Here is a 22,118-nt window from a genome sequence, read left to right on the forward strand (position 1 = left end):
CCAACTTTAACCCCACACTGCCAAGCCCACCACTGCCTGCTGAGCCACTTGACCCTGTGCATGGCTGCCCAGGGACAAGGACCCCCCCTCTCCAGGAGATGCCAGCAGCCAACAAGGGTCCTTAGAAAGGTCTCTGGGAGTGTTGGTTTAGTGCTGACCAACTCACACATGCAGGCTTGGGGTCCCAGTGTGGCCCACGGACCCCATGTCTCTGTAGGGTGAAGGCAGGGATGTGGGTGCCTGTGGATGGGGAGAAGCTGGGGTGGTTCCAGCTGGCTCTGTTCTGCTCTCAGGTCCTTTCTCAAGTGCAAAACATATTTCTGGCTGTGGTAACAGGGTGCTATATCTCATCCTGAATATCCTGCCTCTGCTCAGAGAGGAAATCCAGTAAATCGTGGTGGTTTCTTTCACACGTGAGGATTTCCTTGCCTGTGCACCGTGGCAGGGAAGGCAGCCACACACTTCTCCAACCACATTCTGCACCTTTCCTCACCTTTTTTGTTTTCCTAACTTTTGAAATACTCATATTTGTTATTAACCCCCCCCATAATGGTGTTTAAATCTTTGGGTTTTGGTGCTGTAGGAGAGGAAGGTGTCACCAAAGGCTCCGGGTGGGCTGCATGCAGGGGACAGTGATCCCCAGGCAGTGTCTGTCTTACTGCTCTGTCCTTATCTCCCCTGGTTTGTTTCCTTTGAACTACAGCTTATTTTAGTGGTGCTTAAAACTGTTTATTTGTCATCAGGTCTCATTTACTAGTCCCTAAGGGCCTGACTGTCAACCTGGTACCATGTGGGTTCCCCTTGTAGGACAGTAATGTCAAAATCCTCACGTTTCTTCTCCTTTCCCCTCCCTCTTTCCCTTCATCATTGGTGCTGAACGGAGTTTATTTGGGTGGGATTCCAGCATCCAGCTTCTTGTGCTTTACCCAGCTGCCCTCCCCACCCCCATGGCGTTGGGATCCTCGTTAGTGTGACACGGCCCTTGTAAGGCAAATGTCAGCAGGAACCCTGACTTTGCAATTTCTCAAGGGTTCATCGAGAGAGAGTTTATCTTTCGGTGATGACCTTTCTTGTTGAACACGGATTAACGTGTGAGCAGGGTCTGTGTTAACATGGCTGTTTGCAGGAGCAGGCACTGGATGCACATCCCAGCCCTGAGCCTCCTGCCCCTGCCAGGCTGTTTGGGGTTCCAGCTCTTGGCTCCTTGACATAAATCACTTGTTGCCTGAACACTGAAAATCATCTTACACACGTGTTAGATGGGGATAAAGACATCCCCATGAAGGACACCAGGAGGAGTCTGTAATAAAGCAGCCTGCTGCCTGAAGAGCTGCAGCTCTTGCTGTGCCAGCCCTGCACAGCAGCTCCCAACTCCACCGGCGCCGACACTTCACATTAAAAAAACGCCTGTTCTGGGGCTGATTTATGAACCTACATTTTTTTATAATGTTTTGTGCCCCATCTTGCTCTCCCTCTCTGGTTTTCAGCACTCCCTGAGGCACCATGACACTGGGCAGAAAAAGCCCGAGGCTCCCCAAAACCTGTCCCTCTGGCCTGCAGGCAAACGTTCACCTGCTGATCAAAATTCACTGGCTCAGAGCCTTTTCTGTAAGAAAACCACAGCAAATTCAAAGTGAAGCGAGCAAGACATTATACTGCCCTGTTCCCATCACTGCCACAGCTCCTGACTGCTGGCCCTTGATCTCCATCAGTGTAGGAAGGAACTTCTGTAGCCCAGAGGATGGAGGATCACTGGGGCTGAAGATAAAAGGTGGTTGGCTGTGACTTACAGGCACATCTAATCTTTTCCACATCTCTGCTGACCTTGATCTATCACAGGGCTTCCAGGGGACACTTGGGATTGCAAATTATGCATAGAGGAAACCTTTGAGCTGGAGGCACTTAACCACAGCCTCAGAGCTGTGCAGTCGCCCGGTGCAGGATGGCTTCCTGTGCAATTGGTTGGGAAATGGGACCAGAACCTTTCAGGGCATGTTGGAAATGGGTCTTTTGCCAGGATTTCCTGAGTGCTGGCAGTCCTTGCGAGGGGAGGAGATGGCCCTGCCAGCCCCCAGGCAATGCTGAGTCAGCCTGGTGGGTACTCCCAGCAAAGGAAAGTCTGGAGATTCGTGGTCAGCTGGGGCAGTGCCTCTGCTGGGACAGGCAGCAGGTCAGGCCCACACTGACTGGCATCAGGATACAGTCAGTGGTTCCCTCCCCTCCTGGGGCAGCACAGTCCCCTGACGAACTTCCAGATGTCTGCCCTGAATCCTGTTCTTGCTATGAGTTGTCAGTGGCTGGGGGAAAGTCTCCAATTCCTTCCAACCTGCAAGGAGTTGGTGTTAGTGCTCTGTGATTCCACAGCCCACGGCAACCATGGCACTTGCACAGCTTCTGCCTCCTCACAACTTTGTCGTAATGACACGTCTCCAAAAAACCTTAACTTTTCTTACTGAAGCAGTGTCTGGAGTCTGGAGGGTTTCAGGCATTTTTTCTTCTTCCTTTGAGTCTCAGATTGTTCCCGGTTTGTGTAAAACAAACTTGTTTCCAGGTATTTCTTACAAGAAAGCATCAGGATTTGTGTGTTGGGGAAGTTGTTCAAGGTCCCCTTTGCTGTTGTTTCTGAGCCATGGTAAAGGTGCCTCTTGCTCCATGTGAGCTCACCTGAGCTCTTGGAAGAAGACAAATACTTGGCAACCAACCACGGCTGAGCAAATCGTTAGAATGTGGCTTTCTGAGGCGTGCTGAGCCTCCTGCTAATTATGGGAGCTTTCTGTTTCATTTATTGGATCTGGAGTGAAGTGTTGGCTCTGGAAAAGCTTCCAGCCCTTTCTGTAGAGTTTTTCAGGCATCACATGGAGCGGTGCCAGGGCATGGCAGCCTCTGCACAGCCTTTGCCATGCCTGTTTTCCATGGGCACTCCTGTGAGCAGTGTGGAGCATTCAGCCCATGGTCAGTAGGTGGAAAAATTACCTTTTTCTTACGTTACCTACCTGCAGTCAGGACTTTGAATAACCCAGTGCCAGGTCTTCCTGCGGGTATGAAAGCCATATTTCCAATCCTAGAGATGCAAATGAGAGTGCCTGGGGTGGGATGTGGAGGGACAGAGCATCTCTCTGGCTCCTCAGTCTCCATTTGCTGTTCTCAAGGTTTCAGGACACACAGGTTGTCACCCTGCATGGGTTAGTGGCACAACCCTCTCCCTCTGGATGCCACAGTGATGTCTGTCTGTCCCTGCCCATGCCCCAGGGTGGTGGTGATGGCCTTCCCTGGTGCTGCCACGGGGTGTACAGGAGTATTTTCCTAACAGGATCCCCCTCTCTGTGCCATGTCCCAGCGCTGTGCTCCTGCTGTCACTCACACTGGCCAACTGGGTTTTCTGTGTGACTTGGCAGGAAAATTCACATCCATTTTATTGAACTAGAAGGAGGAAAAAAGGGAAAAGTGCTGGCTTCTAGTAATAAAGGGCTTTGGAACATCTCAGCTGGATATTTTTCTTCACGAGTAAGAAGGCCAAATGTTATCTTGACATTTAATCTTTAATAATAAAAAAGGCACTTTGTTTGCCAGCAAAGTCCAAAATCTGTTTACTCTCTGATGCCTTATTTCTTTTAACTTGCTAGCTTAGATGTCCTACTTACCCTCCCCTGTTACCAGTTCAGAGCTGCAGTGAATCATTTATTTTGTAAAATTGACTTTCCTGTCACCACAGAGCCACCAACTGCGGGGTGGCCTTTTTTTGACCAGTTAATTCATTCTTTTGAAAACTGAGGACCCCTTGGACGGGCCATGCAGGGGAAGAGACCAGGGCAGGGCAGGTGGTGGCTCCACAGCAGGTCAGGCTGAGCCCACCACAGCCCATGTGTGGTGCTGCCAAAGCCAGAGCACAGGGCTTGCTCCTGGGTTGGCTTCCATGGCCAGGAAAACCTGCGGGCGAGGGGCAGTGCAGGCTGCCAGGCTGTATAACCCGTTGTAGTGTTTAATGAAGATCGTGGGAAGTTGCAGCCAGAGGAAAAGGCTGAAGAAGTCTTGGTTCAGCCTGGAAGGCTGGTGATGGAGGTGATGGGGTTGGGTGCCTGGTGGGGGCACCTGGTGGTTCAGGCCCCGTTGGCCATTCGTGTCTCGGGGCTGCCCGCGGTGGGGACACCGTGAGGCCCCAGTGGGTGTGGGGGGACCGTGCTCTGTGTGCTCCTGAGGGACCTTGCAGGTACCACCCAGGTGTAGCTCCAGCTTCCCGCAGCCATCTCCATCCAGCTCCTCCCCGTCCGCTGACTTTTCTTTCGCATTGAAACTTCTTGTTCATAAATTCTACATCCAAGAGCAGCCGTGAGAAATGCCAGAAGCCTGATCATCTAACATGCTTTAATATCTAAATCTCTTCTTTAGTGTCATTCTTATTTACATTGTTTTTCTTTCTCAAAAAAAAAAATAAATAAAGGGAGGAAAAAAATAAAATTTTCTTTTACTTCCACATTAGGAGGTGAGTTGTCATCCACCCTCTGGAATTATTTTTTGCTTTTGATCTTTATTTATTTGTTTAATTTTGGTTGATGTCCCAAGCATGGTTTTGGAGACGAAGGTAGGTCTTCGCTCTCCAAATCTAAAGGAAAAAAATTAAATAAAATAACACTCTCCTTGGTCATATTTAAAAGAAAAAAATCCAAACTGTTCCATTCCATACCATTTAAAGAAAAAAAAATCAACTATTGAACTATTTCTACAGCTTACTGATCTAAAAGGGCGGGTTTTTTTCCAAAAGTATCGAATGGATCCAAAAAAACAATTTTCCTAGACGTGATTGAAGTTATTTGCTGTCAACATTTTAATATCAATATTACCACAATGTGTAGTCTCAAACTAGTTCCTTTGTAGTTTGCATGGGATGTGAATGCTGTCTCGGCGTGCCCAGACCTAGAGAACTTGTTACTACTGCATGAGCATCAAGTCAGATGTTGAAAAATACCTATTATATTTTGTGATAATTTGGTGAAAATGAGCACCTCCAGTCTCTGGTTGCAGTAGTGTGTTGAATGATTGTTCTTTTTTTTTTTTTATATATATCCATATATATATTTTTGGAGCTCTAAGCTTCGTAGTAGTCCGGGCTGACTCTTCTCCAGTACTTGCTCTCCTCTCGCATGGCCTTGGTTAAGTGTTAGAATTGGGCCTAGGCTGTTTATTCTGGTGTTTGGCTTTGTAATACCGGTGCATGCCCGGCGTCTGGCCTCATACCCAGCTTTATTCTCTGCACACCAGTCTTGAATAGCTACAGTGCTCAACCGAATTTTGGCGCACCCGCTTCCCCGGCAGGCTCCAACCCAGCACGACCCGGAGGCTTCCCCGGGGCCAACAGCCCCGGGCCCGTCGCGGATCTCTACGGCACGGCCAGCCAGGACTCCGGCGTGGGTAACTACATAAGCGCCGCCAGCCCTCAGCCGGGCTCCGGCTTCGGACACGGGATCGCCGTAAGTACCGCGCGCCGGCGGGGACGCGCTGCCCGGGCAGGGGTGGTGGTAACGGTGTTGGGAGGGGGTTCTCTTGGGGTTTGGTGGTGGTGACCTGACGGCGAGCGCAGCGCCTTGCTGCCATAACCTGTGAGAGCTGTGCCCAGCCACCACTCCAGTTACCAGTCTGGAATCATTGGAATCATCAATCACGGAATCATCAAGGTTGGAAAAGACCTCCAGGGTCATCAGTTCCAGCCTTTGACCGATCGCCCCCTTGTCAACCAGGCTGTGTCACAAATTGCCACACTTCCAGGGATGGGGACGACTCCACTGCCCTGGGCAGACCATTCCAGTGCTTAACCACTCTTTTGGTGAAGAAATTATTCCTGATATCCAACCTGAACCTCCCTTGGCGTAAACGCTCGTCTGGAGCCTTCTGCAGCCAGAGCTGACACGTCTCAAAGGGAGAATATTTAATAATTATGGGATTTAAATTCCTGCTTATCCGTATGGGTTTTATATCAGCCCAGCCACCCATCCTGGCAGATAGAGCAGCAGTCCCTTGCTCCCAGCTAAATCAGCTCATTAATTCAGCTGGTGGGACCCCTTGGTTGGTCACAGCCACCCTGGTGAGGGAACAACCGTGTCCTGCTGCCCTTCACCTGTTTGCTGAGCTCTGGAATCCCTTCCAGCCAGCCATGGCATCACTCACAGTCCCTCAGATCTGCAGGTTATGAGCAAGTGGCTTCTGCTCTGCCGTCGGGTCACCGGGAGGTGCCTCCTAACGCCGCGTTGGGTCTGCGATCGCACTAATGAGGGCACAGATTGGCTTAACCAGGCTGCACGTGGCTGTGTCACTGTGTGTGAGCATGAATGGGGCTGCCTCCGCCGCCGCGGGCACTCGCCCGGACTCCGTCTGCATCGGAGGCTCTTGCCATTTTTGGAGTAAAATTATGAGGGGTTTTGTTTGTTTTTTCCTCTTGTACAGCGAGGAAGTACAGAGGCTCCCCTGAGGTTCCCTCAAACTGGGTGGAGAACTCAAGTCCCTGATGGAATTGGATGGGGGGAGTGGGAGTGTAGTGCAGACAAACTTCCTGAAGCTGTGTCACTTCCTTTGCATAAGCAACCAGTACCCAAAAAAGACCAACAAACCCTCTGCCTCCCTTTGTGCCCTTGTGCTCAGTTCCCATCCTGCCCCTCCCATGGTCACACCGGGGACTTGACAATCCCTGTGGATCAGTTCTAGTACCAAACATGGAATATTACTGCTCTGCTAGGAGCTACATCAGTTCAAACTGCCACCTCTCACCACTTACAACACCTCTTGTTTCTGTTTTTCACCTAAAGAGAAAGATCTGTTTGTGCTTGAAAACTTGGGCACTTTGGCCTCAGCAATATCCCAATTTTTCAACTGATAGGATGCGAGGTCCGAGCCTGGGTATCCGGATTTGTCTGCACTAACTCCCCCAAACCATTTTATAATTAACTTGCAGATTGGCAGCCTCTTAATTCCCCCAATAACTGCAAAGAATCCCGTAGCTTTTTTTACATACATATTTATTTAACACTCTCCATTTACTAACCCTGGTTTAAAAATAAAGAAGGGAAGACCCCAAAGCTTATTTTTGCTCCTGGGGGAATGAGAAGATGATGGTCTTGGAAAGGTAACCATAGAGTTGAGCACACCTGGTGACCAGAACAGCTCTTGGAAATCCCTATTCATGCTGGCAACACAGTCTTTCAAGTCCTTTGATAATTTCTTGGCAAAATTAATAATCAGCTGTTCCCATGTATAGAGCACTGATGAACTTAACAATTGTACAATTTTAGGGACCTTTGATTGCAACGGCTTTTACAAATGGATACCATTGAAACGTTACACATGGTTGGTTGCCATCTCACTTGGAGGTATTACAGTATATCCCATTTGTACTTTGTGCTGAACTACCATCTCCCCTATATTTACTTTAAGTGAACAATTTTTTATCTTCATTTCGTCTTTCCTTGGCCTTTAATCATTCCTTTCTGTGATTTGTGTTACTCAAATCAACCTCACAGGTTGGAAACTGGAAGACAGATCCAGAGCTACCCCCCCAAAGTTACTTTTTCATATTCATCATGCTTTGTGCAATAATTTGAGAAGCAGGAAATCCTGCAGAAAACCCAGAAAGCTGTGGGGAATCACCCCAGGGCCAGCAGCCAGCAGTCCCAGTGGGATCAGAGATCTGCTCCCAGTGCACTGGTCTAAAAATAGCTGAGCCCCACTGCTTTACTATGGAGAAACCATCATTCATAATTAAGTACTGTACCAAATATTACAGCTAAAAGATAACATTGTAAGTCGTAACCATAGAGCAATTATCAAGATTAAAAAAAAATTAAACCTGAGCAAATTAAATTAAAGACATTACCTGAGCACCGCGGCCCTGGATCGCTGCCAGTTTCCTACCCTTTGAACTAAGCTTGAGTTAATTAAATGTTTAATTTTTATTTTTTATTATTATTTGGCCTTTGGCATATTCGTCTTTGCAAACAAATATTCTTAACACCCGGAATGGAATAGATTAGAAAATGCAGTGGAAAACAGAAGTTATCCCAGTTAAATGGCACAGGTTTACCTGCAGAGCGCCGAGCCCTGGCAGGCAGATGGAATGGATACTACAGGTTTTATTTCCCTGCCTCTTGCCCAGCACTACCTGATCACTGTCACATTTTTTACATTCAAAAATCAGTCTACAAAAATCAGAATTACAGTTACTCAAGGGGCTGGGAACTGGAGGATGGTTGGAAGCTTTAAATTACATAAAAACAGATTTATACCTAAACATTAGTGGATAAAAGAGGTTTCTGTTTACTCTCCATCTCCACACATACCCCCCAAGATTACCTGACATTGATTTGCTCCAGCAAGGAGTATTTTTTATGGGAAAGGAGAAAGTGCCATAAGCAGTCTTGCTTAATCCCAGCTATTACTTGCACGTATCGGTGTCTGTTCGCCCATCAATTTGTCAGAGTCCTTCACGTTTTCTGGGCCGTCAGCCCTTGGAAGAGCGAGGTGGTACCCGAGGCCGACTGGAGCCTGGGCAGAACATCATAACTCAGGCTAATAACGCGCGGTGACGGCGCCGTCACCGGATTGATGGGCTGTAATCGCTGGGCTCTCACCACAGCACATCCCAGGAACCATCAGTTACTGCCCAGTGTTAGGGCTCAAACCATTAACGACTTAAAAACAAAGTGCTTTTAATGTTGCTCATTACTAATTAAAGTAGATTTTGAGAGGAGGAAATGAGCCTTATTATTAATTCCTCAAGGAACACTGAGTTTGAGATCCTTGTGGCTGTGGCACTTCCCGCAGCGGCCGGGCCCTCGCCTGCCCCATCTGCCCCACGTCCCTGGAGCAAGATGGGGCTGTAGGGGCTGAATTTGGGGTGAATTTGGCTGAGCCATAGGGGGTGAATTTGGCTGAGCTGCAGGTCCTCAGGGCAGGGATCAGTTCCCACATCCCTGTGGGGTTCTGGTGGGACCTCACCCTGAGCACGGCTGTTTGGGAATGGGTTTTGGAGGTCATCCCAAATCTGTGACAGGGAGTGTCCTCACCACAGCCAGTCCTGCTAGCAGCTGCCTGCAGAACCAGTCCCTAATATTTATATCTCTTTTATACATTATATATCTCAGCGTTAAGCACCAGCAGGGACGGAGCATTGGAAGCTGAAGCCTCTGTTATAAAATAAATCTGGCCGCCGCAGTGTGCCTGGGTAGGAGTTGTCACCTTCCAAGTACTTTAGAGAGAACTCATTTTACCAAAGCCATGTAAATTCCTGGCGTAACAGATGCCTGAGGAACAGTTTTTGTCCTTCCCATGTATCAAGTCACATTTTTACTGTCCCTAAACCAGCCCATCCCTCATCTAAGCCCAGCCTGTCCCCAGTCCAGGCTTAGCTGGGATGGAACTGGAAAGTGAGAGCAGGGAATACATGAGATAATACCCTCAAGGGAACACCTTGGCATTCCAGCCTGTCACTCTGCATCCACCCTCAGCGTGGATCAGAGCAGGCTGTGGCTTTGCAAAGCGTTTGCAAACACTTTGGGGTTTTTTTTTGTTAAAAATCCTAATTGACCTCAATTAACTGTCCCTCTCCCCATGTCCATGTCCACCCTCTCCCCTCGCAGAGTCTCTCTGGATGTCCGGGCAAGACGGGGCGAAGTTTCTGAAGGGGCCCACGGTTGGGTGATCTCATCAGACTTTGAGCACTACATCATTATCATCATCATCTTCACCGCCAACACAAACTGGAGGTGGCACTCGAAGGACTTGAGTTGTTTAAAATCTCTCTCATCATCTCATGAATCTGCTGTACTATAAAAACAACAGCTTTTAAAAGTATGTATATAAAACCCATTTCTTGTTCGTTTTATTTTCTCGATGGGTTCCCCCCCCCTTTTTAAACCTCTCCAAACCCACATTTTTTCGTAGCCTTTGACATAGTCTCGTAGCCACGTAGTTGGAATTCTTTGTGTATCTAGCGAAGCCTAACCATAGTGTAACTGTTATATTAAGGGGTTTCTTTGGTTTTTCTTTCCCACCTCCCCCCCCTCCTCCCCTGTTTTACGCAGTTGTTGTTGCTTAAAGGATGCTGAGATGGTGACAGGAGTCTCAGCCGCCGGTCCCGGCTCTGCCGCCGCCGCGGGGGGAGCGGAGCCGGCGGTGGGCACGGCACGGGGGGGCCGGTGGGGCACGAGGGGGGTGAGCAACAGGTTCTCTAGCCCTTCTTTTCCTTTGTGGCGTCTTCGTTAACTCTAATTCTCTCTATTTTCGGCAATAAGGCGAGGGCGACAAACTTTTTGCGCGTCCTTTTTTTCTATAAGTGCTTTTTTTTGTTGAAAGAGGTGATATAAGGTTTTTTGAAAATTGTGAATTCTGAAAAAAAAAAAAAAAGAAAAAATAATAAAATGCTGTAAATACAATTCCATTAACTACATAGAAACTATTAAGAAAGAGAAATACAAAACCTATTTTTGTGATGGAGTCAGCCTAAGGCAGTTTCTCTATGAAAATGGAAGAAAAAAAAGACAAGGACGTTGTAGCCTTTTGGAGCGACTGCCGGAGCTGGCCCGGGGTGGGTCGTGAGGCTGTGGGACCCTCCCAGCTCTCCCAGTTCAAAACCAGCAGCTTCGCTCTCAGACGTGCACAGCTTACAAAGGAACAGTCTAGTGGTATTTTTTATTTTAATTTAAAACCTGCTTTTTCCCAAGACTGATCAAGAAGCTACGATTTTTCCTACTTAACGTATTTACGGTTCAAAGCACACCTTTATTTTGGGTTTTGTTGGTTTTTTTATTTTTTATTTTTCAGTCATTGTTTTAAACTAGATCAAACTTGCTGTCCAGTCATTTCAGCTGCTCTGGGCACCCTGCACAGCCCGGGGTCGTCCCCGCTGCGGGCAGAGCGGTGTCCAGCTCACATGGTTTCCTTTATTATCCATCACTTTCTGTATCAGCAAATTAGGAAGGCAACTTCGGTTGGTTTTGATTTCTATTTTTTTTTTTTTTTTTTTGGGAATACCTCAGTGCTACAAGTTTCACCCTAGAAGCAACGGAAGATTTTAATTTATTGTAGTTGTAAACAGAATTTAAAAGAAATAAAGTATAAAACATCATTGCACTGTGACTGGTAGGGGAAAAACTGACAGTTTCCTATTTGCACATGTTTAATATTTGGCTGTTATATATATGGTCCTCTGTTGGGGGAGGAAACTTATGAAGGATATTTTTTAATTTAATTTTTTTAATATTGGTAAATAGGCCTGCAACAGCAAACTAGAAGTACAACATGGTAGGTGGCATTAAGAACATACTGTAGTGTGGATATATTTCTTCTTTTTTTAACGTAATATTGACAAGTTTTATTAATATTTTTTTAAATTGTTACGTTTATAAATTTGGTACTTTAGGTACAGCCAGTATAAGACACTGAATGCGACATTTGTTAAAAAGAGCTGCTGCACTCCTATTTTTGTAAATTTTACTAACAAGTAGACTAATGTAGACATTCAATAGACAAGGTAGAGCAAGGCATCTTTAACAGAAACAAGGCACCATACTGCTAACCGAAAGGAGAAAACCTTGTTTTTCTTGTTTTTAAAAAAAAAAAAATCATGCTTTTTATGTAATATTTTAGGTTTTTTTCTTATTTCAGAACAACCAGGTTTAAGCAAAATGCTGGACGCTTTTTAAATATTGAGACTTGATCAAGTAATAAAAGAAATAAAACGATTCTTTAAAAAATAAAAACGTTAAAAAAAAAAAAAAAAAAAGAACGCGGACGAACCAAATTCCCTGTGATTCAATGTGCCGTCAGGGAATTTTTTATTGCTATTTTGTCAATGTTGATGATGTACTGTACTACCAGTTGGTTTTCCTCTCCATTCCCTGTCACCTCATAGAATATTCTTTGTTGATCATTGTTGTATGTTAATAGTGTATAAAATGGCTTATCTTGTAAGAGTGCTGTCCTGATACTAGTGTAGTGAATTCTTCCCCCCCTCTTTCTCTCTTCCTCTTCTAGTACATATTGGTAGGTGTATCGTAATTAAGGTTAAAAATTTAGATGTAGTTATTCAGATTTAGGACCAGTAAGGATAGAACTTTCTCTTATTTAAGAAAAAAAAATGCTAATAATTTTGGGAAGGTTTTCCTTTTTTTTTTTTTCTTTTCTCTTTTCTTTCTGGTTTTTATTTTTTTCCTCTTGTTTATTATTTTTCTTTTGCTGATCTGATGCGGTTTCAACTAACCAAAGGTCTCACAATGTTAAAAATGCTGGCAAACTCCTAAGGCATTTGTAGATCCCCACCCTTGACTTTGGATAGGGGATGTGCCATACTACCTTAAATGCTAATGCTAGATATGCAAAACTGGATTTTTTTAATTTATTTTTTAAAAGAGGGAGGCACGGTATATTAAAACGATTTTACTAAGAGAAAAAAAAAAACATATTTTTTTAAGAATGCTCAGAAGAAATTGCTAATCTGTGTGAATATGTTTTAGATGTTTATATACCTTTTGAGAAGTCCCAGTGGCCCATAGCACAAATGTCGTGGAATCCGAGATGTTTTGATGTGGCTACCTAGACTAAGGTTCACGTTAGTCCCCCACTCATCTAGAAATCCATTTTGAAGGATTGTTTTTTTCTTTTCTTTTTCTTCATTTGTTTGGGGGTATTTTGTAATTTTTTTCAGCACAAAGGTTCAGCTCCACCTTTGTTTTACTCAAGCCCAGCAAAGTGAAGGATCATGGAATCATGAACTGGTTTGGGCTGAAGGGACCTTAAAGACCATCCAGTTCCACCCCCTGCCATGGGCAGGGTCACCTTCCACTGGACCAGGTTGCTCCAAGCCCCGTCCAACCTGGCCTTGGGCACCTCCAGGGATGGGGAGTCCACAACCTCTGTGGGCATCCCTCATTCCGAGGGATATTGCCCTTTGCTTTCCAAATCTCTCACACAGACCCGCTGCCCCCAGAATGACCAAAAAGAGAGATTTCCACCCTGCTGGGGGACCTGGGCACCCAGAGTGCCAGCGGGTCCATCCCTGCCCGGCTGTGCCGTGGGACGGGCCGTGTCCCAGACACCAGGGACATTTTACAGGAGCCACAAGACCTCGGGGACCCTCCCCTGTCAAGTAATCCAAGTCCTTTGGGATCAGCTTGATTAAAACTAAGCCTGATCTGTCCTTTGGGGTTTTTAATTTTTCTTATACTTCCTAAATGTTCATTTTGAGTTGAATTTGTAGCTTGGACTTTAAGGTAGCATGGCTCTCTTTGCTGTAAGTTAATTTTTTTCCATTGTACAGCAGCATCTGCTGGTGAATGTCACACATCTTGCTAGGCTTAGTTAAACCATTAGGTAATTGTGGGTGATAACGACCTGAAAGGTGTTGGGATTTCTTTTCTTCCCTGCTCGGCAGCCTGGGATGCTGCTTTCATCCATAGTGTGAATGAGGGCTAGCGACTCCAGCCACAGTCCCTTCTTGTTTTGTTTCTGCCATTCACTCAATGCAACATAATCAATAATAAAGCAATATAGTTTACTACATTTTTACTGAAGGCCAGCCATGGTTCTGTATGATATTGCATATGAAACTGTTTACAAAAACGAAAACCAACACTAACTCATAGCTGTCTTTTATGCTATGGCGATGTCTCTTGGGTGGAATCTTCTGAATTCTTTTTTTTAGTGGTTTGGTTTGTTTTTTTAAGCGAAATAGTTCAAAAGAGAGGAAAAACTGAGGTTAGAATTAAGGCGAAGAGACAGGATGCATCGAAGACACACCGGCAGATCCCGGTCTGCGCACAGACACTGTAGAGTTTCCTACGTACAGAATCCAGTCCAACCCGCTGCCGCGTGCGAACACTACGTGAGGAGATTCTGTAAGCTAAGCAATACTTTAATACTGTAATAAAAATTACCAAAAAAAAAAAAAAAAAAAAAAAAACCACACACACACGGAGGGAAAAAAAAAAAAAAAAAAAAAAAAGGAGTTAGTTGGAGAAAGCGAAATCCTCGTGGTCGGTTCTCGGTCCCCCCAAACAAAGTCCGACTGTGTTGTGTCGAGAGCTCCGTGTCCGAGCAGGGCGGGGCCGTCCCCGTCACACCACCCGTGGGCTCGTCTGTCGCGTCGACCGTCGTAGGTAGCAAAACCCCCCGTCATTCTCTGTTGTACGAGGTCTGAACTCCATCAGTACTAGGATGCAAGTGAGCATTTCAGGTGGTCATAAATGTACCTAAATAAACTATGGCACAGTGGCAGGCCTAGCCCTTCCTTTTATACTTTAGTATGAACTGATGAGAACTTTGGTAGTGACTTTTTTTTTATATATATACATATATATATGTATCTATATATATCAAGCATCTTTCAGGTCTCTGTGTATGGCTTTCTGAAGCCCTGTTGTAAAATACTATGTGGATGGGGGTCTCTCACATCACAGATGTGGAAAGTATAATTTTATATTTGTATTTTCAAATAAATAAGTTTGTGAAAGGTTTCCATCCTCTACTGTGGTCCAGAAATCAATGTGTTTGTCTGACGAAAAAATACAATAAACTGTTTTGAACAGATCCGTGGAGTCCCTTTCATTGGCGGGGGAGGAATATTTATTCCTGGGAGGGGAGATCAGCCTTATACCCCAAAAATCCATTACCCTGTTGCCCCTCCTGTTCCCACTGGCAGGGCTGGCCCAGCACAACCAGCAAAATCCTCATACCCCTGCACAGTGCCCCAAGTCTGGTCCCTCATCCTGTGCCCCACCAGGCACTTTTCTGGCATGATCAGCACTAATCCCATTTCCAGGAGGGGCAGCGGGTGGTCATGTGTTCCCAATCCAGTTGGATGAATTCCCACACACCCTTGCTGTGTATTTTTCTCATTAGAGTGGCACACACTGTCTGGCTTCACACCCTCTCTCAGCTCAGATACTCCACCAGAGGCTGTTTCCCTTTGGCACTCAGAATGGAGCGGAGCCAACTCCCCCCTCCCGTCCTCCTTTAGGTCTTAAACATTCACGTTATTCCACCTGGGATGACAGAAGTTCCTGCAGGTCCCTTCCCTGGGGAGGTTGGGATGTGGAGTTGGGCAGGGGTGGAGGGGACACTGCAGCCCCACCAGCACCAACAAACCTTCCTACCCCAGCAGCCCCCACCCCAGGCATCCCCTTGGGGTCCGGCCGTGCCGGGGGGATCAGCAGGGACGGTGCCAGTGAAGGTCAGAGCATGGCAGGACGCAGGACAGGCTCTCTGGAAAGCAGTCAACACATCAAGCCCTTAATGGGATTGATGATTAGTGGAGCACCGAGGGGAAAATTAGATTAGAAAAACAAATGAAAATAATTTCGGAAGTTGTGTTTATTTGGGGTTGGAAGGAGCTTCCACTGCGAGGGCTGCAGGAAACGATTTGACTGCAATCCAGAAGAAAAGGAGCACGGGTCTGGAGTACATTAGTGTGGTGGGAGGCAGGGAATAGCAGCCACTTAACCCTGTCATTCAGCAAACATTAGTGAATTATGAGTGTATTATATGTGGGTGATGTGTTTTGTGCGAAGCCCGCGGGCCCACTGTAGCAGCACTGAAATGGGAGTGGGGGTCGGCGTCAAAATGTAAATTTTTATACCGGCTCCAGAATAAAAATAAGATTTTGCGTTCGCCTCCCAGCTACTGAAATCAAATTGCAGCCCAAATCAGAGTTGTAAAATAAGCAAAAATTTCCCTTCCCTGTCAAATTAGTGCCCCGATAAAGAAAACAAGGGAGATAAATGTGATTTACTTTCTCTCCCTACTGCCATAAACATTTATGGCCGAGTTGAACCAATGAGCTGCAGGAGGCAGATGGGGCCCTTGGGATTGTGTCACCTATGTGGGGGGCTTTGGGCACCAAGCCCTGGGGAGTCCCTGCTGTGGTACCCACGGGGCAGGAAAGCTCCTGCATCCCTGTGCTCCATCCCTCCCCATCCTGTACCCCCAATTCCCCATCCTACACCCCTGCCCCAAGATCCCCCAGCCCTCTCCATTGGGCTCAGCTCTGTGATGCCCCACACTGGAGATGGCTGTCCCAGCTGTCCAGGCAATCCCAGGGTCCCAGGGGGTATTTCCCAGGTTTATTAACCTGCGCTGAGAATTTGAGCACCCTCTGCTCTTCAGCAGAGCCTTGCATCTGGAGGCTGCAGTTCAGCAGCAGAAATCAAGCCAGCACTTATTAATTATGAGCTTAAGCACTCCCTTTCATGGCTATTTACAAGGGCTGCCTCATTATTAATAAAGAATAATAAAATAGAGGGGTTTAAAGCTCATTTGTTCCGCTGGGTACTGGTCCCTGCGGCAGCGTGAGCCGGGGTGCCACCCAGCCTGAGAGCACTGAAACCCTGATGATAACGAAACCCACCCCAAAAAAACCCACCCCTTTATACCATTCTACATTTAATTATTTCAAATACCATCAGGCATGAGCAATTCCAGCAGCTCCACGTGTCGAGGGCGCGGGGCTGCGGTTTTCAGCTGGTCACGAGGCGGTGGCAGCGCCCGTGTGTGGAGAGACACTTGTAATTCATTAGCGCTTTGCAAAGGGCACCGCTACTTGACTCCGTTTGTGCATCAGGCAAAGGCTGATTCCTGCTATTTACCTCCACGGCAACGGCTGGAATTAGCACGGAGCAGGCTGGAGCAGGCTGGAGTCTGGCTCCACGGGCCGGCTTGCTGGCTCCCGCCTACATTAGCCGCCACTCCGATAGTTCTCCCGTCAGAGGTGTCTGTGCTCTGAGAGCAAACCAAAAGGATGTGCATGTGTCATGTGTTTGGTTGGAACCTTAAAGACCATCTCGTTCCACCTTAAAGACCATCTCGTTCCACCCCCCTGCCATGGGCAAGGACACCTGCCACTAGACCAGGTTGCTCCAAGCCATGTCCAACACTTCCAGGGATGGGGGAGCCACAGTTGCTCTGGGCAACCCCTACCAGGGCCTCACCACAGTCCCAGGGAAGAATTTCTCCCTGGTATCCAACCTAAATCTGCCCTCCTTCAGCTTAAAGCCGTGCTCCCCTTACCTATCACTGCATACCCTTGTGAAATCAAAGTCTCTTTCTGGTATGAGTGGAAAAACCCACCTCTCCAAGCCACTGTATCCCAGGTTGGCAGCCAGCCCAGGTCCCCAAGTCTCCACACCCAGCTTGACCTTTCCAGCATTAACAACCCTCATGGGGTCAGGGCTGATGATGCTCACTCACGTTCCCATTCTCTGCTGCATTTCCTGGCAGCCTGGGGACCAGCTGAGGTCCCAGTGATGGTGGCAGTGTCCAGCCCACAGTCTGCTGCTGCCACTGGGTGCTAATTGCTGTGACATATTGAGTGGCACTCGCTGTGGGAGCGGGAGAGAGGAGCCCACACACCGCTCCCACTCACTAATAATTGCTGATTAAAAACTAGTTAAAAAGGCAATGAAGACTGAAACGTGCATTAACCGGGTGACCCTGGCTGGCTCCAGTCATGGAGAGACGGGAGCAGGTATGGAATCAGCACTTCCAGTGTGTCCACCACTTGGTGATGATGGGCACATCCTACAGAGCACCTTGTGGGCACTGATGTGACATAAACATCAGCAAGAATAAAAAGCAGGTGAAAGTTCCTACTTTTGCCTTTTCTAAGCCTGCGACGTGTTTGAGTCACCAATAAAACTGCTCAGGAATTATACAGGGCTTTGCATCTTCAAAGCAAGGGAGCGTTTTGTTCCTCCCAGCCCCTTTCATCCAAAGATTCAAAGTGCTTCCTATCAGTCCTTCACCACCTTTAGATGGGTGGGGAATTCCTCTCTTTTATCTTGAAAGAGTGAGCCGGGCTGGGCTGTGGGCTCCAAACCTTCCTGGCTGGAGGTGGATCCGAGGCCACGTCCCATCCCTGTCCTGCTTTGCCGCAGCAGTGGCTGGGTAACACAGCAAAGGACGCCTGAGCTGGGATGCTGAAGGGAGGTGAACACCCGGAGGGGTGCAGCACCCAGTGCCAGGCTCAGCGCACCACTCGGATACCGGGCTCAGCATCACGCCCTGAGCAGCGGGCACAGCACCATCACCTGGGCACGGGGCTGGAGCGGCAGGTGCCCCCCGCCACCCCCGCTCGGGGCTCGGGGCACAGGCGGCCTCTGGGCATCGCTAAACCGCTGCAGCACAGGCCGGTCAAAGGACGCGCGGCTGAGCTTGTCCAAATATAGATAGTTCTTGACCCTGTGTAATGCAGCCTCGCCGCTCTGTGCCGCGCTGGCCCCATCGATCCGCGCGGGGGAACATCCCGGGATGCCGGGGCGGACGGGGGAAGGTCACCGGCACATCCCACCCGGCGGGAGCCCTTGGCTGCAGCGGCAGCCCGGAGCCCAGCGGAGGGTCCCCGCGGTGAAACGCCGCGCTCTGCACACCCCCCGAGCGCTGCGGTTTGCATCCATCAAAATAAAACGAGGTCCCGATGCCACCCGTAGCGCGGGGGGATGGCGGTGCTCCAGCCCCGGCCGTCGGTATTCCAGCCCGAGGTGCGGAACAATGCTCTGCCATTAGCAATCAGAATATCGGCGCGGCCGCTCATAGAAAATCAAGAGGCAAAATAATTGAGTCAATAGCGCTGCGAAAGGATTGCTCCTTCAGCCCCATTCTTGTGCTAACAATCCTCCGGCAGGGCTGGGGATTCAAAAGCCTGGAGAATCAAAAAGGAATTGATTTGATTCAGAGCTTCAGCCCGGGCTGTATTTAACACATCATTTTTGCTTGCTCTACATAGAATAGAAACTGTTTGAAGGCAGAGGGGCTGCCTTCTGCAGCGGAGAGACGGGAGAGCGGGAAGCACAGGGGCAGGAGAATATTCTGGATTTGCTGCTTTCCCAAGGGTGGTGGGACCCACACTGTCCCCACAGACGGCGGACGCACCCCGGGCCCCCTCCCCACGCTGCGACACCTCCGGGCTGCCAGTCCCCTGAGCATCCACCGAGTCCGGCTGGGCCGGCGGCTAAAACGGGACCAGAGAAAATGAAGGGAAGCAACTGGTGATGCGGATCGCTGCTCCCTGTCCTCTCTGCTCCGCCGGAGCCGCCGCCTCCATCCGTCAGGCTCAAGGGCAGCCGCTGCGCTTTAAGGCGCGGGATGAGGCGCCGGCGGACGTTTCCCCTTGGGGAAGGAGAAGGAAGCTTTTGAATTCCCTCCGTATCCTCGGCCCTGGCACAGGGTCTACCAATACCTTCTCTCGCTGCAAGTGGCAAAGAGCAAAACGGCACAATTGCGCCCAAAAGGCGCGGGGTTTGTCCCAGCACAGGCAGGAGCTGCCCACAGCTCTGTGGGTGCTGCAGGGCTGTGCCAGCACCTGCTTTCTGCTGCCCTCCCAAACCACCACCTCTGGGATCCTGCAGCATCTCAGGGAGCTCAGTGCTCCCCAGAAAAACTTTCAGGGTAAAACTCTGTGCTGGGAAGTCTCTCTGACAGTCATCCACTTTTTGGCAAACACCCATATATGTTTTCACGACATCTGTAACCATCTTTGGAAGCCCCTCTTCTCCTGCTTTTTACCTACAAAAAGGGGAAAAAATACCCTCATCCTGCTCCAGCATCCCACCAGCACTCCAGAGACAATGAAGACAAACCAGCAAGTGCAAATTTCCCTGGATTCCATCAAACAGGTGGGCAACAATAACTTGGAGAGGACCAACAACAAGAACAACCCCACAGTCCCCTCCCCAAGGCTGTTCTACAATCCACACGTTAAAACATCAGCAACACCGAGGCAGGTCAGAGCTTCCACACTTAAACACTTGCAGAAAAATCTAAATTAACTTCAGAATAAAACCCAGTACCAACACCCTGAGCAGGGGAAGGGGCGAGTGCCGAGAGCATTCCAGCAAAGCCATTCCCTGCTCCTTGTGTGGCACGTGAAGCTCTTCAAACCCTTTTGGGTCGTTATACCCCTCACACAGCCCCAGCTGGCGGCTGCCGACACAGCGGGGACCCCAGACCCCCACCCAGGCAGCTGATCTGATGTGTTGATGAGCAAGTCATGTCGCTATAATAAGGAGTGTTTATTTGAATAATAAGGTCAGGGAGTTAAGTAGTTGGTATTCCACTCGTAGGAAGCAGTTTGCACAGTGTCACTAATAATTAAAGGGGTTTTTTGACTAATCTAGTTCTCTTCCTAAATATACTCCACTCTGTTCAAGAAACTCATCAAAGCAGCGAAGTGATCTTCGAGGTTATTAATCTCCTTTGCTCCACAGCTGGAGCAAATTTATTTGCTTGAATTAGCATGTAATAAACTTATAATAAAGCTGCCATATCCCTCGCTTTAGAGATATAGTTTGTGTAATGGGTAGTTAAATCTAGGTAATGTAGCCATGGTCTTTAGGCTCGGAGAGAAGAGGGAAGGAACAATGCAGTGTAGTGCTGTGTTATCCCCTGCACTGGGGTTCAGTGGGATTTTTTTTCCGGTCAGGAAAAGTCAGCCTTGTTGGAGACCACAGGGCCAGATATTAGGAAGAAATTCTTCCCTGTGAGGGTGGGGAGGCCCTGGCACAGGTTGCCCAGAGAAGCTGTGGCTGCCCCATCCCTGGAAGTGTCCAAAGCCAGTTTGGTCGGGGCTTGGAGCAACCTGGGCTAGTGGAAGGTGTCCCTGCCCATGGCAGGGAATGCAACAAGATGGTCTTTAAGGTCCCTTCCAACCCAAACCATTCCATGGTTCTACGATACCGAAAGCCCACCAGGTGCCCCGGCATCCCATTTAGCCTCCTCTCCACTAGAAAACCAGGAATAGCCAAGAGCTCTTTAGAAACTCTCTCAATATTGCAAAGGAGGGTTCCCTGCAAACCCACAGGTACTGTCCCCAGCTGCCAAAGGAGAATCAGCCCCTAAAAAGCACCCTCAGGGCTGGCAGTCAGGGACAAAGCCCTGGTCACAGCCCCACCACCATGGAGAGACCTGGTGGAGTGGCAGCAGGCACTAAGGTCAGCACCAGACCCTTGGAAATGGAATATTTCAAATAGGGCTGAACTTTGCACAGGGTACCCAAGTGAGAGGAATTAATTCGCTTCAGTTCACTAAGTTGAGCCTTTCTGGGTTGCAGTTTCCCTGGAACAATAAATCCTCTCACTTCTCCTTCCCGTGGAACACTGGTGGCACCATTGTTCCGTAGTTGGGAATGGGCAGATGGAGACGGATGTGGCAGGTATCAAAGTTCAGCAGCACGGGGAGGGCTGGCCCCCACCTCCTCCTCAGAGGTTATTATTCACAGAGCCTGGGCAGTAAATAATTTTTCCCTCTCTCCATTTCAGCTCTTTTCTGTTCCTGCTCTGCGCTGGAGCAGGGGCTGGGCATTAGCCAGGAGGTGTCAGAGGTGTTAGACAAGGTATTAAGGAGGTGTCAATGGTGAAATAGCTGGGATTACAGTAAAGTCTAAATAAGGTGTAAAATAAAACCAAAGGTGATAAAGTCGCTGATAAGAAAAGCTGGAGAAAAATAGGAGTGCAATTATTTTTCATCCTGGTTGTTCACTCTCACAGTGCATTATCTGTGGCTTTGCAAAGACTTAAGTAAGATTTTTTTCCCGGTATTTGGTATTTTCTCCCAGCAGTGTCACGGCTCACCAGCCCTCGCAAGGCAGCAAAGCATCCGGCACCTCCACACAAACCCACGGGCCCTGGGCAGGGGCACTGCCTGCCCAGGAGATGCCCCTTCCCCCCATCCTTATCCAGGGGATCGAAGGGCCCGTGCTGGGCAGGTCGCTGATTTGACCTTGGCAGGACATCGGAGCCAGAGCTCAGCACTGTCCAGCTGGGAACACGGAGGTGTGGGAAGAGGAGGGTGCTGGTAAGGACCCGTCCCTGCCGGGCTGTCAAATGCAGCTGTCACCGCGCAGGGACTCACCTTCTCCAGCAAGAACACATCAATCATCCCGACAGCCCCTAATCAGGCAGACGGAGCTCACTCGGAGCTCGGCGGAGGATGGAGAGCTCACACCCCCCTCCCCGAACAAATTGTGTAGGGGGAAAAAATAATGTAAGAAATGACTCCGGATGGCAAATCAACAAATTAGCCTTGATTACTATCCGGGTCTCACAGCCTCCTCTTCCTCGTGCTCATCAGCTCTGTCTGTTGAGCCATTTTGC

General features: G+C 48.4%; 1 protein-coding gene across 1 annotated transcript in view; it reads left to right on the forward strand.

Moving 5' to 3' along the window:
- Positions 1-14,565, forward strand: part of MSI2 (musashi RNA binding protein 2) — a 217,323-nt gene extending 202,758 nt beyond the window's left edge. Inside the window, exons 9-11 of the mRNA XM_029964650.1 lie at positions 5,311-5,465; positions 7,278-7,355; positions 9,621-14,565. Coding sequence (XP_029820510.1) covers positions 5,311-5,465; positions 7,278-7,319 — 197 coding nt within the window. The 3' untranslated portion in view covers positions 7,320-7,355; positions 9,621-14,565. The remainder of the gene's footprint in view (positions 1-5,310; positions 5,466-7,277; positions 7,356-9,620) is intronic.
- The last annotated feature ends 7,553 nt before the right edge of the window (positions 14,566-22,118 follow it).

Source organism: Manacus vitellinus, unplaced genomic scaffold, assembly GCF_001715985.3.
Source record: "Manacus vitellinus isolate BGI_N305 unplaced genomic scaffold, ASM171598v3 scaffold_76_pilon, whole genome shotgun sequence".
NCBI classification, from domain to species: domain Eukaryota; kingdom Metazoa; phylum Chordata; class Aves; order Passeriformes; family Pipridae; genus Manacus; species Manacus vitellinus.